The sequence below is a fragment of the Myxocyprinus asiaticus genome, chromosome 18 (genome assembly GCF_019703515.2).
Source record: "Myxocyprinus asiaticus isolate MX2 ecotype Aquarium Trade chromosome 18, UBuf_Myxa_2, whole genome shotgun sequence".
NCBI classification, from domain to species: Eukaryota; Metazoa; Chordata; class Actinopteri; order Cypriniformes; family Catostomidae; genus Myxocyprinus; species Myxocyprinus asiaticus.
The window spans coordinates 38,000,880-38,020,303 of NC_059361.1; the positions used below are offsets into that span (position 1 = coordinate 38,000,880).

A 19,424-nucleotide genomic window follows, 5' to 3' on the forward strand; every position below is an offset into this window, starting at 1 on the left:
ATATGTTACTATTATTTACATTTAAAGAGATGACATACTTAATTTCAGTATAGAATGAAACATTTACCATTAAAATGGCACACAACTGCTGCTATTGAGGCCCTATGGCACAATGCAATTTTAAATCAAAATACATAAAGAACACACACACACACACACACACACACACACGGCAAAAAAATCTGTCTTACCTTTAAATTGTAAAAAGTCGTTTTTGGAGATCACTATTTGTGATCCGATTGATCAAGCCTTTTTGTCAAAGTGAGAGTGAGACAAAGAGACCCAATAGCAGAGGAAGAGTTCAAAGGATTTATTCACAATAAATAATCACTGAATTGAACACGGAGGATCCCGGCACCGGCTATAGCAGCGGGAAGAGATCTCTGAGAAGCGTGCGCGCCATGCAAGGGGCAATTCGTGAGGAGTATGTCCGTTGCTGAGTGTGTGCATTGTGGAAGTCAGGAACAGATTTGTGGAATCCTCTGTTGAAGCTTAGTGAGGTGCAGAACAACACCCAGCGGAGTAGAACAATCTTACTCCCGACTCGCGGTATCCTCCATGGGAGATCATCTGACATGCAGCAAACTGGAAAGCAACCACACTCCCGACACACGGGCAGAGACGGGCAACCAACAGATACACGAGACAGGACCAACTAGGCAGAGAGAGTGAGATGAGATACTTCACATCAAACAACAATCTAGCAAAGATACTGAGAACACGGGGGCTTAAGGAGGGAGTAAATTAGTGGAGAACCAGGTGCTGCTAGGCATGCTAATTAGTGGCATGATCAGCGTTCCCCTGGGAACAATCAATGTTCCCATGGAAACACTGATCATGGATGCCGGCAGCGCCTGCGAGACACGAGGGAGAGAAAATAACAAAACAAACAAAACAAACTGACAAACTCACTGGATTCATGACACTATTTTTAGGAACATTAGTGCAAACCTCCTCTCACATGCCATTTAAGCAATGCCAGAGTAAGGAACTTAAAAACTTGTAGGCAAACCCAATCACATTGTACGTTTTTGCATCCGTTCGTTCTGTTTTTCAATTGTTTTCCTATATAAATATGCGGCAGATGTACGTCTTTGACCGTTGTGACGTCTCGTGCAGGAGTGCCGCATTTTTTGGGATACCATGAGAAGTTAAAAATAAATGAAATTGATAAAAAAGTCTCTAGATACCTGTGTTCTGTTCTATTCGTTGGCTGTGTCTAGCTTTTTTGTAAAACAAGGGCGCATTCAGGGTGAACGGCGTGTTTATCTTTCTTCAATCTCTTTGATCCTATGACAGAGATGGGTCCGTGAAACATTCAGGAATGAAGCATTATGGGTGTCATAAAAAAATCATAATAATAATAAAAATTATATATATATATATATATATATATATATATATATATATATATATATATATATATATATACTGTATATACAGTTGAAATCAGAAGTTTACATACACTTTAAACTTTAAACATTCCCTGTCTTATGTGAGTTAGGATCACTACTTTATTTTAAGAATGTGAAATGTCAGAATAATAGTAGAGAGAATTATTTATTTCAGGTTTTATTTCTTTCATCACATTCTCAGTGGGTCAGAAGTTGACATACTGTACACTTTGTTAGTATTTGGTAGCATTGCCTTTAAATTGTTTAACTTAGGTCAAATGTTTGGGTAGCCTTCCACAAGCTTCTCAAAATAAGTTGCTGGAATTTTGGCCCATTCCTCCAGACAGAACTGGTGTAGGAATCAGGTTTGTAGGCCTCCTTGCTCACACTCGCTTTTTCAGGTCTGCCCACAAATTTTCTATCGGATTGAGGTCAGGGTTTTGTGATGGCCATTCCAGTACCTTGACTTTGTTGTCCTTTAGCATTTTGCCACAACTTTGGAGTTATGCTTGGGGTCATTTTCTATTTGGAAGACCCATTTGCAACAGAGCTTTAACTTCCTGGCTGATGTCTTGAGATGTTGCTTCAATGTATCCACATAATTTTCCTTCCTCAAGATGCCATCTGTTTTGTGAAGTGCACCAGTCCCTCCTGCAGCAAAGCACCCCCACAACATGATGCTGCCACCTCCATGCTTCACGGCTGGGATGGTGTTCTTTGGCTTGCAAGCCTCACCCTTTTTCCTCCAAACACAACAATGGTCATTATGGCCAAACAGTTTAATTTTTGGTTCATTAGACCAGAGGACATTTCTCCAAAAAGAAAGATCTTTGTCCCCATGTGCTTTTTTATGGTGGTTTTGGAGCAGAGCTTCTTCTTGCTGAGCAGCCTTTCAGGTTATGTCGATATAGGACTCATTTTACTGTGGATATAGATACTTGTATACCTGTTTCCTCCAGCATATTCACAAGGTCCTTTGCTGTTGTTCTGGGATTGATTTGCACTTTTCACCCCAAACTACGTTCATCTCTAGGAGATAGAATGCGTCTCCTTCCTGAGCGGTATGATGACTGCGTGGTCCCACAATGTTTATACTTGCATACTATAGTTTGTACAGATGAACGTGGCACCTTCAGGCATTTGGAAATTGCTCCCAAGGATGAACCAGACTTGTTTTTTTTTTTGGTTTTTTTTTTAGGTTTTGGCTTATTTCTTTTGATTTTTCCATGATGTCAAGCAAAGAGGCACTGAGTTTGAAGGTCAGCCTTAAAATACATCCACAGGTACACCTCCAATTCAGTATACCTCCTATAAGAAGCTAATTGTCTAATTGTCTAAAGGCTTGACATCATTTTCTGGAATTTTCCAAGCTGCTTAAAGGTACAGTTAACTTAGTGTATGTAAACTTCTGACCCACTGGAATTGTGATATAGTCAATTAAAAGTGAAACAATTTATCTGTAAACAATTGTTGGAAAAATTACTCGTGTCATGTACAAAGTAGATATCCTAAATGACACACGTGCATCAATCAATTTCATATGTGATATGTACCTGTCCTCATCGTTAGCTCAAGCTTCACTTTTCACCGTAATGGTAACCCCCAGAACTCCAGCATAACAGAAACTCTTCTAGTTCTCAACATAACAAATCATTAAACACTAACAAGTATCCCCCTTTATATTAATCTTGCAAAAACACATACAATAAGACAGACATATAACCACACCATGCTCAAAACAAGCAAACAACAACAAAAACAATGTGACATTTGGAGTAATAAAAATAAACTTAATTCAAGATATTTTCCATAAAAACAAGCCTCTTGAGCAAATGTATCTTGTTTTAAGGGTACAGTGCAGTTTTCCCTCAGAAGTAAAAGCAGTCTCCAGTAAATACTCATTGCATTTTAAGGCTACACGCTGAAGGTTCGAGGCAGCAAAGGTCATATTTTGTAAGTATTAAAAAGGCTCTCTTTAATTAGGAATTCATAAATGTCAACTCACTTTTACAGACACGATTGCCTGTATAAGCAAATACATATCCACATTGTGCACGACTCCAATTTCTAGAGGTTACTAGCAAAACGCTCTGTGAACGAATCCATGCCATGCACAGAATGAAGCATTTAAGTTGTCATTTTGTCTGGTTTTCCTCATTACTGACATCACATCTGGGGTTTTAGTCAGACGGCTTGATTCACTGGAGTAACTAATTGTTAAAATTCTAATTGGCAAACAGTACAAAGAAAGAAATTTTCATTAGGTGTAAAATTGCTCTTTAATTATGATATTGAATACGTCCCTCCTCCTGGCAGAGTTTTCAAGAAAAAAAAAAATAATATATATATATATATACACTATATTGCCAAAAGTATTCGCTCACCCATCCAAATAATTGAATTCAGGTGTTCCAATCACTTCCATGGCCACAGGTGTATAAAATGAAGCACCTAGGCATGCAGACTGCTTCTACAAACATTTGTGAAAGAATGGGCCGCTCTCAGGAGCTCAGTGAATTCCAGCGTGGTACTGTGATAGGATGCCACCTGTGCAACAAGTCCAGTCGTGAAATTTCCTCGCTACTAAATATTCCACAGTCAACTGTCAGTGGTATTATAACAAAGTGAAAGCGATTGGGAATGACAGCAACTCAGCCACGAAGTGGTAGGCCACGTAAAATGACAGAGCAGGGTCAGCGGATGCTGAGGCGCATAGTGCGCAGAGGTCGCCAACTTTCTGCAGAGTCAATCGCTACAGACCTCCAAAGTTCATGTGGCCTTCAGATTAGCTCAAGAACAGTGCGTAGAGAGCTTCATGGAATGGGTTTCCATGGCCGAGCAGCTGCATCCAAGCCATACATCACCAAGTGCAATGCAAAGCGTCGGATGCAGTGGTGTAAAGCACGCTGCCACTGGACTCTAGAGCGGTGGAGATGCGTTCTCTGGAGTGACTATTCACGCTTCTCCATCTGGCAATCTGATGGATGAGTCTGGGTTTGGTGGTTGCCAGGAGAACGGTACTTGTCTGACTTCATTGTGCCAACTGTGAAGTTTGGTGGAGGGGGGATTATGGTGTGGGGTTGGCCCCTTAGTTCCAGTGAAAGGAACTCTGAATGCTTCAGCATACCAAGAGATTTTGGACAGTTCCATGCTCCCAACTTTGTGGGAACAGTTTGGGGATGGTCCCTTCCTGTTCCAACATGACTGCACACCAGTGCACAAAGCAAGGTCCATAAGGACACGGATGAGCGAGTTTGGTGTGGAAGAACTTGACTGGCCTGCACAGAGTCCTGACCTCAACCCGACAGAGCACCTTTGGGATGAATTAGAGCGAAGACTGCGAGCCAGGCCTTCTCGTCCAACATCAGTGTCTGACCTCACAAATGCGCTTCTGGAAGAATGGTCAAAAATTCCCATAAACACACTCCTAAACCTTTTGGAAAGCCTTCCCAGAAGAGTTGAAGCTGTTATAGCTGCAAAGGGTGGGCTGATGTCATATTAAACCCTGTGGATTAAGAATGGGATGTCACTTAAGTTCATATGCGTCTAAAGGCAGATGAGCGAATACTTTTGGCAATATAGTGTATATATGTTTGTTTTGCAATTATGAATACAGAGCATTAATTGACGTAACATGGTAGAAATAAGTAGTTCCCTTTCGTAGGAACTCGAGCTGCATATGAATGCTATGGGACACTGTCTGAGAGTCACATGGTCGGGAGCCCTAATACAATCACGGCAATTTATTAGCTGATGGCGCTTAAGCGATGCCCATAGGGAGCTGCATCATGGGCTCCATAAAGGCGCTCGCTTTTGCACCATCAAGTCAGATTTTCTGTTCTTCAGTGCATGCTTTTGTCAAAACTGTGTTTGTTTATAGCGACTCACATCCTTCCCTTTTGAGTGGCCGACATCTCCATACACATGAGCCTGATGAGCTTGCTGTGTAACAAAGGATGAGCCCCCATTCAGTGAATGAAGTTGAACCGAATAAACATATCCGTTTCTCTCCTGTTTGCCCTTTCGGGCAGTATCGGGATGAGTTCGCTGTTGTACACACCTTGAACATCCGACAACCATAAAAAAAAAAAAAAACGCTTGCTCCGTCACCATGACCAAGGGTCTCGAGACATGCATAACAGAATTTGATGTTCATCAAGCACAAGTGTACACAAACACAGAGAACATTAGCACCACACATTGCCCCCCCCCCCCCCCCCATAAAGAATGATGGGGCCATTGTGGCAAAACTGCTTGCTCTCAGTTCCCTCCATGTTCGCATATTTTTTCCCCTGTTTTATGCTAGGGAAGGTGGTTTATCTGCCGTTTTCTGCTGTAAATACATTCAGAGTGACCGTTTTATTTATTTTTTTAATAATTGCCTGATCAAATTCAGCCTCTGTCTCCATGACCAAAGGTTTCAAGACATGCATAACAGAATTTGATGTTCATCTAGCACAAGTGTACATGAAACACAGTGAATATAAGCACCACACATTGTCCCCCCATAAAGAATGCTGGGGCCATTGTGGGGAACCAGTTTTCTCAAATAAACATTCCCCCAATGTTCATTCACTTTTCCCCATTCAAAACTCTAGGGAAAATGTTTATTCTCTCAGCATCCCTGCAGTAATTCAGGGCGCTCATCATTTATGCCTAAATACAATAAAGGCAAAACACTATCAAATTCATTCAACCAGCCACAGTATTGGAGGAGAGAAGGCTTTCCTCCACTGTGCCGCTGGTTCTGGGGCAGTCACCAATAGTAAACCAAACGTGCCATCTATTGGTTACAGGTCACGCTGCAGGCAAGAGCCATGCATTAATTCATCTGTCTGCCTGTCTATCAGCTTGGCAGCATCTGAAGGCCATTTTGAACTGGGTACTTTGAACGATAAAGCATGGTTATATCATTCAATTCAGGTGGCTTGCATCCCATTCTGGATTTGAGACCTTTGAATTTCACTCTAATGAAATGTCAATTCAGAATGCTGATGCAGAAACAAATAATGTCAAAAGTGCAGCCGTGGGACTGATTTGTGACAGTAGATTTAAAGGACCCATATAAAAAAATCCATATTCAGATTGCGCCGAAGCACAGACGTTTTCTCAGATTCGCTTTTGGGGGCAAAGTGCGTCCTTCTGTTCGGACTTGCACTGGCACCACGCATTTTCACAGAATGCTTGGATGCAGCATTGACACCCTTGAGGCTTCAAGGCATCCACGTTTTGAATTATCTCGATGATTGGTTGGTGTTAGCCCACACAGAGGCTTTGGCTGCCCATCATCGAGATCAATCTAGGGCTGCATGTAAATCTAGACAAGACTGTTCTGTTGCTAGGGCAACATACTAGTTTCTAGGAGTGGAGCTGGACTCGCGGGCGATGCACTTGCACCTGTCTCCAGCTTGTGTTTCTGTCATTACGCCAGTGTCTAGTGATGTTTATAGTGGGACACGTTCTCCCTGTGAGAACATTTAACAGGCTTTTGGGGCTCATGATCGCTGCTACCGCTTTCATTCCCCTGTGCATGTTGCATGAAAGACCTTTTCATTGCTGGATGAACTCCACAAAAGGACTTCAACCACTGACACATGCTTTCCGTCTCTTCAAAGTGATGCGTGGGTGCTACCAAACTCTATAACCATGGAAATGGACCCGCCTTCTGATGTTGGGCATTCCGTTGGGACAAGTGTGCTGCTGCAAGGTGATAATGGCAGACGCCTCCTCCATGGGTTGGGGCACTGTATATGAGGGTCATCCAGCTTATGGGTTTTGTACGGGCCAGTGGCAATATTGGCACATAAACTGTCTGGAGATGTTCACGGTGCTGCTGGTGTTAAAGTTTTTCCTCCTGGAGATTCGGGACAACCATGTCCTCATCCGGTCGGACAACAGGACAGTGATGTCCTACATCAATCACCAGGGAGGAGTGTGCTCTCATGCCATGCTGAGGCTGGCATGTCACATTCTTCTGTGGGCACGGGACAATGTGCTGTCTCTATGAGCCATACATGTTCCGGGCCGGTTGAATTTAGGGGCGGATCTCCTGTCCAGATAAGGCTTGGTGCCTGGAGAGTGGACATTACATCCTCAGACTATGGAACAAATCTGGAGAAGGTTCGGCAGAGTGGAAGTGGACCTGTTTGCTTTGAGCGAGACGTCACACTATCCCCTCAGGCACCACAGAACATTGATGCATTGGCACATCAGTGGCCGAAAGTGCATCTTTATGCGTTTCTACCGATCAGTCTGCTGCACAGGGCAGCATTTGGCACCCCCAGACTGACTTGTGGAAGTTATGGGTATGGCACTCTTTTGAATGATGGGTTATCCCCGCTGTGGTTGATACCATTCTAAATGCACAGCTGGCATATTTTTGCTTTTTGGTGTACAGTGCAAGGTGAAAATCCAATTCACTGCCCTCTCGATACAGTGCTGGAATTTTTGCAGGAACGTCTCGGGGCCAGGGTTTCCCTGGCAACACTTAAAGTCTATGTTGCCGCTGTAGCGGCTGAACATGCGCTTATCAGTGGAGTCTCTGTCTGTCAGTAGACATTATCTTGTCTTGTTTTATGCACAGGTTTATGCAGGCTTAGAATTTTTCATCCCATTCCCGTTCCTTTATGGGATTTATCTGTTGTTTTCGAGGCGCTCTCGGGTGCTCCGTTCGAGCCCTTGGCAACAGTCACTGTTTTTGACTCTTAAAACGGCCCTGCTAGTGGCATTGTCATCATTTAGAAGAGTTGGTGATTTGCATGCCCTGTCGATCAATCCCTTATGTATGGATTTTGCTCCAGCATGGTTATTTTGACATCATTTTGCTCACAGACTATTAATTTTCAGGCTTTCTATCCTCCCCATTTGAGGCAGAGGAGCATGAAAGTTTGCATATGCTTTGCCCAGTTTGGGTGCTTCGAGTTTATGTTGGCCGTACTAGCCAGTGGCATAAGTCAGACCAGTTGTTTGTGTGCTTTGGTGGCTGCAACAGGGGTGTTTTGTTGTCCAAGCAAAGACTGTCTCATTGGCTTATTGATGTAATTTCAAGTGCTTATGAAGCACACGATTTACATTCGCCTTCAGGTATTCGAGCCCATTCTACAAGGAGCATGGCATTCTCATGGGCTTTGGCTAGAGGTGCGTCCTTAGAGGACATTTGTATGGCAGCAGGGTGTTCATTTCCGCATATATTTGTTAGATTTTATAATCTGGATGAGGGTTTGACTCCTGCTTTAGAGCCCTGCATTTCAGCCCGAGCCCGACGGGCCCCGACTTATTTACACCCCTAGGGCCGGGCTTCGGGCCAATTTTCACATCATAGTTTACACGCGGGCCAGGCATCAGGCTTGTTTTAGGCTCCTCCAACTTTTTATATTTTAGACATTAATTAATTAAAAGAAACTATGAGAAGTTGATGATGGTAAAACAAACATAGAAAGATGTTTTATAAACTATCACACTGACACACAAAACACAGTCTGCTCACGCACACGCACACAGGTTTCCCAAGGACTCACGATTCACCTCACACAGTGTTTAGTGTCCCCGCCAGCAGCAGTAGCAGCGAGCGTGCCTTCAGCGCAGCTGGAAGAGTTATAGAAGAAAGGAGGACTGGATTGAAACCTTCCAATGTGGATGCTGTGCTTTTTCTCCACGATGCTCTGTAAGAGACTGTACTTCTGGCTGTAGCCATGTTAAAACTAGGAGACTGTCTTGTTTTTCATTTGATTGGACTTTATTTTCATTAGTCTAACTGTTGGAAACTATTGGAAATAAGAATAGCCATGTTCTGTGGTGATACCTTTATTTTTGAGGTAAGGTAAGATAACCTGCATGTTTTTATTTTTATTTTAGTTGTTTAGATTGTATAGCCTCTTCGTTCGTTTTTCCACATGCCGTTGCGAGCAGCCTGCCTCAGCTTGTCAAAAATGCCTTTTTACTGTGTTGGTGATAATAAACATTTAAACTAACATTGTGTGATATGCTTGAAGTGTTTTATATCTATGGATTTTATTGTAGGTAAGTCAAGTGTTGATCTGAGAGGCTAAATTCATCAAACGTGATCAACTCACTGTCGGCTGCTGGCCGCTGCCGGTCGTCATTTTAAAAAACAAAAACTTTAATTTAACAAACAACAAATGCTCCAAACATTTTTCTAAATTAACTTAATAAAGAAACAAAATGAAATATAACTACTTTGCATCTCGGACCAGAACCGGGCTAGGGCCTAGATTTGAGGCCCGTGTAGGGCACTGTCCTGCTTCCCAGGTTTTCTCTGTTGGAAAAGGATTAACCTCATATTTCGTTCTTTTTTATTTGGACACTTTAGCTCGCTTACGGGCCGCTATGTGCTTGCCACATGGGCTTAGACAGTTGGTAGCCACTGTTCGCATGGCATGAATGTATATCGTTCCCATAGTGTTCATACGTAGCTCAAGTTCCTACAAAAGGGAACGTAACCCTGGTTCCCTAAGTGGAAACGAGATGCTGTGTAGCTGGCCATACTCTCTAGCAGCTACATAGGCTTGTTCCTTCCTGCAGAAAATCTGATTCGATGGCGCGAATGCGAGAGCCTGTATGCAGCCTGTGATGTAGCTCCCTATGGGCGTCGCTTAAGCGCCATCAGCCAATAAATTGACGTGATTGTGTAAGGGCTTCAGACCACGAGATGCTCAGACAATGTCCCATAGCATTCATATGCAGCATCTCGTTCCCACTCAGGGAACCAGGGTTATGTTCCACGTAACCGAGACATTGTGTATTTGCTTTGTGTAACTAGCATTTAAGAGTTTTCTATCTAAAATAATTTCACTCTGAGTGAGACATATTTGCAATTAAAAAATGCCAGTGTTAATGACAAATAAAACATTTTGCTAAATTTCTTGAGAGGAGAAGAAAGCATCATTAGAAAACATTCTAACATTAGAAAAGAGGCAAGATGACAAACTGCCAACCTTTCTTTTTGAATTTTTTTGTATTTTTTTTTTGAGTGTGAGAATTCAGATTGGACGGATGGATGGACAGATGGACAGACAGACAGATAGATAGATGATTACAATTTGTATCAATAAACACTGAATAGCATGGCACTACAACTCTCTTTGTCTTATTTTTCAGACTTTGCTAAAGCCGTTGCTGGGAGACCCGTGTCATATGCGGCAGTACTGCGGATGAAGGCAGACAGTTCTTCATCCTCCTCGCTGGGTTCCAGGATGAGGTTAAGGAACAACCACGGATCCGGATCTTCCAGCCAGGACTGGCCTCTGTTCTCTAGACACAGATACTCAGCCCTCAGCTCACAGGAGGACTACAGGAGTGAAGGTGAGAATGAGGACCAGCCACACTATCCACTGCCAATTCACTGACCATCAAGCAGAGCACTTAGAAACACACTTTTTCTCTCTTTGTCTGATGTATTCCTGTCAAACTGAGTGCTGCTTTCACTTCTTACCGGAGTTTGACCCCACATTGAGTGACTCAGATACTAATTGGACTTTAGTGTGAACTTGAATATTCCTTTTTTATTTGGTGCTTTGGGCGGTATTTCAGTCTCAGTGCCCATACTTAACTTGACTAACACATGTGCAACACCAGTTGAGCTCTTTGCTCTTGCACTAAACAACAATCCTTCTTATTTAGCACCTGTTTTGTGTTTTGAGTAGGGATGGGCAAAACAATAGGGTTTTGTTCACACAGTCAGTGTTTGGGACTGGGACAAACAAATGTAATTACTGGTGCAACTGTTGAATTGGTCATACAATAGCTTACAGTAGTGGAACAAATGCTGTCTGTATGAACAAGTAACCAAAGTCAAGCCCCTATTCTATTCTCGCAATTGCCGTGAATAACGTCTAACCATAAAGTAAAATGACTAAATATCAAAGATGGTGACTTACATAACACTGGAAAGTCTTATTGTGCTAATTGTTTTGTTATTTAATAAAACAATCAAGTCCAAATGAGACACAAGTTCAACCTAAAGAGTTGAGTCAATTCGGTTATAGAATGCAGTTGTCATTCTCATTTATAACGGAACTTTGTTTGAACGTAACCATATTTAGCACTCTAAAACAGGACTGATAACTAACCCTAACACTATGTCCACCACATTCCGATCAGGGGTGTGTTTCCCAAAAGCATCGTTATCCAAATTTGGTCGCAAGTTCCATCCTTACCAACATAGTTCAACGATTTGGTGTTTCTCGAAACTAGTTCTAACGAACATTCACAAACAGTATGGGAAAGTTCTGTGTTTGGAACTACAGCTCTCCACCTGTGGTTAGAAGTATAGTTCCTTATTAGTTTGCTGTGTGGACATCATTTCTCTTCGCTGAGGCTTCTATATATTTAATGACAAATATATCTTTCATTTTGTCAAGACTTTGACCATGTTAACATGGATTTTAGAAAACAATTTATTCTGAGGTTTTGCAGAAAGTGGCATTCTGAAACATCACGCAAACGCAAGTGCAGCCATTTAAGGGATTAAAGGCTGTTAAGAGAAAGTGCTTTATCTCACAGTTTCTGTCAGAGAACACAGCTTTTATGTGTTTATGTTAAGGCATAAGTGCTGGTAATATGTTTTTGAAGAGCACGCATGTGCATATGCTAAAGTGCGTCGGGGGAACCCTGAAGTCTGATGTAGAGGGAAACCCATCTATTGCAGCGCAATGAATCTGTTGCATTACAAGGTGCATGCCACTTTCTTGTCTTGAGCAGCTTTTTAGCATTAAATGGCTTTCTGGTGTATGTGTTAATTAGCTATTATAATTTAATATTTGCTGAAGTTTTTACTCCACCCCCTGAGTAACATAATTAATGACAGCTCAACCAATGTGGTACAGATGATGGATGTGCAACATAATTACTTCAGTTTTGTTGCTAGTTAATTTCTACAATGATGCATTGTACTATGGTGGTTACACAGTGAGTTACATTTTTGTTCAGGAAACGCACCCCTGATCTGTTTCTTAAGGAGTGTTAACACAGGATACATTACTATGTTTAAACACATCTTGAAAGAATGCTACAGAATATAACATAATGAAATGGTCTCAAGATGCCTTCTTAAAAGGTATTTTATTTTTTACTGAAAAATGCAAAACTCATAATGCACGACTCTAAAATATAGTTCAAGATGTGATGTAATGGTCAAAGTTTAATTGTTGGTCTGTACATGGACCAGATCATTTGCTCCCCAAACTTCTTGGAGAGAGCTTGTCGTGCTGACAGTCCAACAGCACACTAAAGCACAACACAATCTATGTGTTCGACCCTTGTCTAACAGTGAAAGGAACCTGACATCTCACAAATTTATAATGTCTCTGTTTAGTTAGAGTTGACTGAGACCCTTGCCAGTTGGAAATTGACGAGAGAGTGTTGAAAAATCTCAGCACTTCCCGGAATTCCCAAAGCTTTCTGTCAGCCTGACAACTGATGGATGCTGTTGTCAAGAGAGGGAAATGTACATTTTCAATAGAGAATGAAGGAACCACAATATAACATCTACCTTTACAAATAAATAATTTCTGGCCAACATGTGTCAAGATTCCTGTAGGATAATGGTGTATGAATAATTTTGAGCTTTTTAGCTTTTGAATAAAAAATGTATCTGCAGTTGTAGACTGTTAAGGCTACTTGAAGAAACATTTGGTAGCGCTGTGGTCAAATGTTTTTGACATCGGTTTCCTGGATTTCCTGGTTTGTAGTTGGTCAAAGCTGGTCATTAGGTCATCTAAACTGTGAGGGTAAGTTTAATCTGCTTGACCATCTTGGTCAACAAAGTCAGAACCGGTGAAAGTGTTAAACAGAGTGTTTGTTGTTCAATAGAAACATTTTTTTTTTTTTTTTTTTTTTACTCATTTATTAAAATGGATATTATACTGTATTGCCAACAGAGATGCTTTCTCCATGGTGGAAATCCAGCTGAAGCTAACTGAAGGTTTTTGCTAGGCTGGTTTTATCATGTTGTAGCTGGTAAAGCTGATTACCAGCCGGTGGGACCACATTTGACCTTGTAGACCAACTTGGTCAAGATAGTCAGAGCTTGGTTAAGCTGGTGAGGACCTGGTTGAAGTGGTTAACCATGTTTTGAACACTGCTTGAACTGGTTGACCAGCTTGTCTCCCTTAAAGTTGATGTGTGAAATTGTTTCAATATTAAAATACTTGTTCCTATCCTAGTTGAATATGCAGAGACAACTATAAGTATGCCATTTAAAGGTTGATTCCCCCGAAAAGTGTAAACACTGTGGCTCTGTGGCACTGTCAAAAAAAAAAGCTCACTTTTTGAGAATTCCAACCAGCCTAAAATAGCATTTCCAGCAGAATGATTACATTCAATAGTGCAACAAGCCAGAAGATGGTATCAGATTCAGATTATCGAGTTTATTTGGTACTTGGTAACTGTGGAGTATTAAACAGTGTGTTTGTAGTTCAATAGCAACAGATAAAAAAGTCTGAAAGGGTCAGAATGGGGTCACAGGAACTGTCTCATTTGAGATCAGTATCGCAGACTTCTCCGGATCCAATGGTTTAAGGGTCATGCAAGAAATGACAAGGGTGTCAGAACAGAGCCATCACATACTGTAAATGAGGTTTCTTTCGCCACACCATAAGGACAAAATAATTGTTCATGAGAATTATGAGCTCTCCATGTAACCTGCAGTCTTCAGGTTGACATTGAATTGTGTCGCTGATAGGGGGTGTAGCGGGCTGCTGTGCTTGTGGTGAGACTGACGGATCACAGCGCGCCTCTCACATGACTGATTCCTCTGACATTATCAAGCTGCTAAATCATAAAACACTCCTCACTGCCCCATATGGAGAATACAAGCTGCCTCCGACAAGCAGCACAGCACAGGAGGCATACATACACAGATAGATACAACATCCCTTCAGCTATATCTGTGTTGCTGTGCTACCTCTGACTGTTACAGTTTAAAACACATAACTAGTTAATTTCCTACATTTGCAGTTTCTAATAAACAGCACAGTGTGATTTCACAGCTAATCTTCAACAAAAGCATCCCTATAAAATTAGTTTTAGAGATGAATATTATGAGTATGAAGTGATAAAAATGTGTGGGCAAAGGTAATTATTAACATCTAAAATGCTGTTCTTTCCTACTTATAAAGGGCAAAATAAATAGACTAGAAATATACATGATATGTTGATTTTTTTGTTTGTTTTTGTTTGTTTTTCTTGTTCCTGATTGGTAACCTTTTTTGCCTCTCAGCAGAGGTGTATAGTAACAAAGTAGACCGACTCTTACACTTCTTTTGTGACTGCAAATTGCAGAAAACGACAGTTGCAAATGAAAGCTGCATAAATGGCTCAGTGATCATGATTTGCTAACAAATAATATCTTTGTTCAATTAACTGATTGAACTGGTTCACAGATCAGTTGATTTACTGACAATTCTCTCGCAAATCCATCTGAATAAGTTATCGGTCTAAACTAGTTGGAAAATTCACTCACCTAATTGGTCGAAGCAGTTACTGGGTGAGGTTGAAGCGGAAGAAGTCAAAAACTCACTCATTGACTCTGTCAAATTGGTTCCTGAGACAACAACTCACTGACTGAATTTGTCGAAATTATTCTTGAGTCAGCAACTCACTGAATCCATCAAATAGATTTTTGAGTCGACAACTCACTCACTGAATTGGTCAGATCGTTTCTTGAGTCAACAGCTCATTCCCTCACTGACTGAATCGGTCAAAAGTGGTTATTGATCCAACAACTAATTTTCTTACTGACTGAATCAGTCAAAGTGGTTCTTGTGTTAACAACTCAGTCTGGGCATGTTCATAGAAACAGTATTTACGCACACGCATGGTCTGTCAGTCAAACATAAGCACTCTCAATCTCACATGAGAGTCATTAGTGCGAATATGTTTCAAACCGGTTGGAATAGTTCACCAGAAATATATGCTCATCATGATAACAGTCATAAAAGGAAATGCCTTTACACAAGACATATGTATTCAGTATTCTTGTTGCCAAGCTCGTGTCATTGTCCTCAAATAAACTATCAAGACCTAGTTGTCTTCCTGTCCTCAAATGCCTCACCACAACTGCATTCTCTTTATAATTACAGTGTGGGCCAGTGGAAAGGCCTCATTTAAGGTGATACCTGAACAGGGTGTACCTGCTCAAACTGAGCTGAACAAAAGACAAAAGTGAACCTCAGCACTCTAACTATAATTGCTTTTTCAACTGTTAGACGTAGACAAAGACTCCGCGATGTGCACTCAAACATGTCTGTCTGTGAAATTGTGAACTGCCATGAGCACTCCCTGTTTAATAGTGAAGGAAGGAACGGTTGATTAGAATCTCAAAGGCATTCATTAGGCATGAAAACGGACGCCTTGGGTGAAGTTTTTCCTTGCTTAAAGGAATGACCCTCGTTATTGAGGCTTTTGTGAACTGGGAAAGAGGGATGCTTTTGCGTGTGTCACGTGACCAACAAACTGTAAGAATAAGAATAAGAAATTTAAACTGGAACATTTTCCTGGAATGTGTAAACGAGTTGTACAATTTTTAGGGATAGGAACTATAAGGAATGGAACACTTCTAGTTCTGATTGTGATTCCCCTTAATGATTCTAGTTCCTTAACAGATCTTTGACCAATTATTTTAGTTATTTTGAGGAAGAAGGCATGGGAAATATGGACAGCTTTGGCGAAAGAATTCAGACGATTCCAAACCATTAATGCAAAATTTTTTTTTTTTTTTTTTTGATTTAAGTCTACCAGAAAATATTGCCAAAATATTCAATAAAGCGGTCCTAACTGTCTTGTTTCCTCCCAAACACAGCCCTATTTTTTATTCCTGGGAAAATGACACAGGACTGTGAAGTGTGCAGTGTTTCATGCGTGTTCGTTTTAAGAATGAGATATTAAAGAATGAGTCTGTAAACTTCAAGGGGTGAAGCTACAGTAGGGGGTGTTTGATGTTCCTACCCAACACCAAATTACTTCCTATAGTCCCTTGTTTTTATACATATATCATAGCAATATAACCTTTGGTATATATCAAAGTACTATGGTATAACCATCTGATACATCACTATACCATGTACTGTATAATATATGGGATTGCAAGGGATATTTAAGGGGTTGTTGTGTTGTTATGATGCTGCAGTATCATGTGAACACCATGGTAAATGAACATGGTAATCATTCGGTACCATGGCATATGTTAAAGCACTATTGTATTACGATCAGACACCATCACCATGACACTGTGTAAGGTGTTGACTTTTGTAAGAGGCTGTTTTGCAATTGATATCTTGTACTTTTATCATAAAAGTCTTCTTGAAATCTTAGAAATTTGCATTGATTAAAAATGCAGTAAAATTGCTAAATCAGTTATGATATTCAATTACACTATGATTCGTCATGGTAATATCATGCTCTTAAACACTTTTGAATGTAGTCAGAAATTTTAGACCATTCATAATGTGCTGTGCTTGAAGGCTGGCATATACATAGAGTCTGAATTATTTGTACTGTGTGATGGCTTTTATTATCAAAGAAAGGGCAAAATCTGTATCTGTATACAGAGTATGAAAAGGTAATATAACAGTGAATTATGTTTTCAAAGATTGATATGCTACAACACTTACATGACCTATCAACAAGGGTTTATATAACGACATCACATCTCAAAACATCATATTTATGTGTTGGTATGACTGTATATGAGATGAGCTATACCTTTGGGGATAAAATGTTTATAAATGTTCCCATAGTTACCTTTTATCACTTATTTTAGTAAATAAAGTTATTTTAGAGTTATCTTAACAGTACCATGGTACTACAGTATGTATATTTGGATGCACCATAGTAGTACAATGTTATTGACTGAGGTACCTTGGAGAACTGTGTAAAATAGGGTTTTTATTATTTTCTATTGAATCTAAATGCAAAATATTCCCTCCCAGCCACAGCCTTATTTTTGATTCATGGGAAAAAGACACAGGACTGTGAAATGTGCAGTTTTTCATGCGTGTTTGTTTTAAGAATGTGATGTTAAAGAACAAGTCTTTTTTTTTTATTTTTTTTTTTTTATGGTTTGAGTTAGGGTTTGTCCAGTCCTAGAAATATATACAGTTGAAGTCAGAAGTTTACATACACATTAGCCAAATACATTTAAACTCAGTTTTTCACAATTCCTGACATTTAATCATAGAAAACATTCCCCGTCTTGGGTCAGTTAGGATCACTACTTTATTTTAAGAATGTGAAATGTCAGAGTAATAGTAGAGAGAATTATTTATTTCAGCTTTTATTTCTTTCATCACATTCCCAGTGGGTCAGAAGTTTACATACACTTTGATAGTATTTGGTAGCATTGCCTTTAAATTGTTTAACTTGGGTCAAACATTTTGGGTAGCCTTCCACAAGCTTCTCACAATAAGTTGCTGGAATTTTGGCCCATTCCTCCAGACAGAACTGGTGTAACTGAGTAAGGTTTGAAGGCCTCCTTGCTCACACACGCTTTTTTAGTTCTATCCACACATTTTCTATCGGATTGAGGTCAGGGCTTTGTGACGGCCACTCCAATATCTTGACTTTGTTGTCCTTAAGCCATTTTGCCACAACTTTGGAGGTATGCTTGGGGTCATTGTCCATTTGGAAGACCCATTTGTGACAGAGCTTTAACTTCCTGGCTGATGTCTTGAGATGTTGCTTCAATATGTCCACATCATTTCTTCTATTTTGTGAAGTGAACCAGTCCCTCCTGCAGCAAAGCAGCTGTACACTGTAAACCCTAAAGTTGTCATTACTGTAAAAATCAAGTTGTCTTAATTAAGTATTACTTGAAATGTCAAGTTTTGGACTCATAACTCAAATATTTAAGTTCATTGAACTTATTTTTTCTTAAAAATCCATAGACTTAAGATTTGAAGTGTTAATAACTCAAACTACTGAGTACAAAATTGAGGCTACGGGGAATACCCACAATCTCTTGCTGCTTGAATAGTTTCCTTGTTCAGAGGGAGCAGATTGGGGAATTTAAATAATTGTTATTAAGAATTCATAGATGTTTTAGCTCTTTTGTTGTATTATTTATGCTTTGTTGCAAATAGTTGTTTGGTGTAGTGTCACCATTAGGGTGATCTGTGTCTCTTTGGTCAAGTTGGACCCTGGTCACACTATCTCAGTTCTCTTTGTGCATGTGCATCTGAAGTGCATATATGTATTTGTGTAAATAATTATTTAATAACTGACCTAGAATCAGTTATCGTCTTTATTTGAGCTGTGCTGTTGTTTGATCTAAAATTGAATCAATTCAATTTAAAATATACAACAATATTTAAATTAAAATCTGAGTTAAGTTTACTTGTATGTAGTTAACTCAAATAGTTAAGTTCACTCTACTTGAAAACCAAGTTAATTGAACTTAAATACTCAAGTTTTGGGAGACCCCATTACTCAATGGAATTGAGGGAATAAGTTTACGCAATCAAATGAGTGCAATTAACTTATTAGGGTTTTCAGTGTACAACATGATGCTGCCACCCCCATGCTTCATGGTTGGGATGGTGTTCTTCAGCTTGCAAGCCTCACCCTTTTTCCTCCAAACATAACAATGGTCATTATGGCCAAACAGTTCAATTTTTGTTTCATTAGACCAGTGGACATTTCTCCAAAAAGTAAGATCTTTATACTCATGAGCACTTGCAAACTTTATGTAAGGAAGTCGACTCACTGAAGGAGGCGGGAGCCAGTCAAACGTCCAACATAAGACACTTTATTGTCAGCACTTTTCAGTGTAACAAAGACATTCAATACCACTGCTTTTCAGCAGCATGAACACACTAACAGGGTGCTATTCAGCTCCACATAAACACACATTAACAGGGTGCTTTTCAGCCCCACATGAACACACAGCTTCATTGGTCTCTCTCTCTCCTGGAGTCTCTCCCGACTGCCGCTCTGTAATCACCCACAGTTGGGCGAGATAATCTGCTGCAGGTGTCCAACCTGGCCTCGCTCCGCACAGTCGCCACTTGGCCTGCT

At 40.4% G+C, this 19,424-nt stretch overlaps 1 protein-coding gene across 3 annotated transcripts in view; it reads left to right on the forward strand.

Annotated features, from left to right (window-relative positions):
• Window positions 1–19,424, forward strand: part of LOC127455675 (contactin-5-like) — a 389,595-nt gene that overhangs the window by 188,534 nt on the left and 181,637 nt on the right. For all 3 annotated transcript variants that reach the window (XM_051723705.1, XM_051723706.1, XM_051723707.1), the window contains exon 3: window positions 10,512–10,715. In XM_051723705.1, coding sequence (XP_051579665.1) covers window positions 10,512–10,715 — 204 coding nt within the window. The remainder of the gene's footprint in view (window positions 1–10,511; window positions 10,716–19,424) is intronic.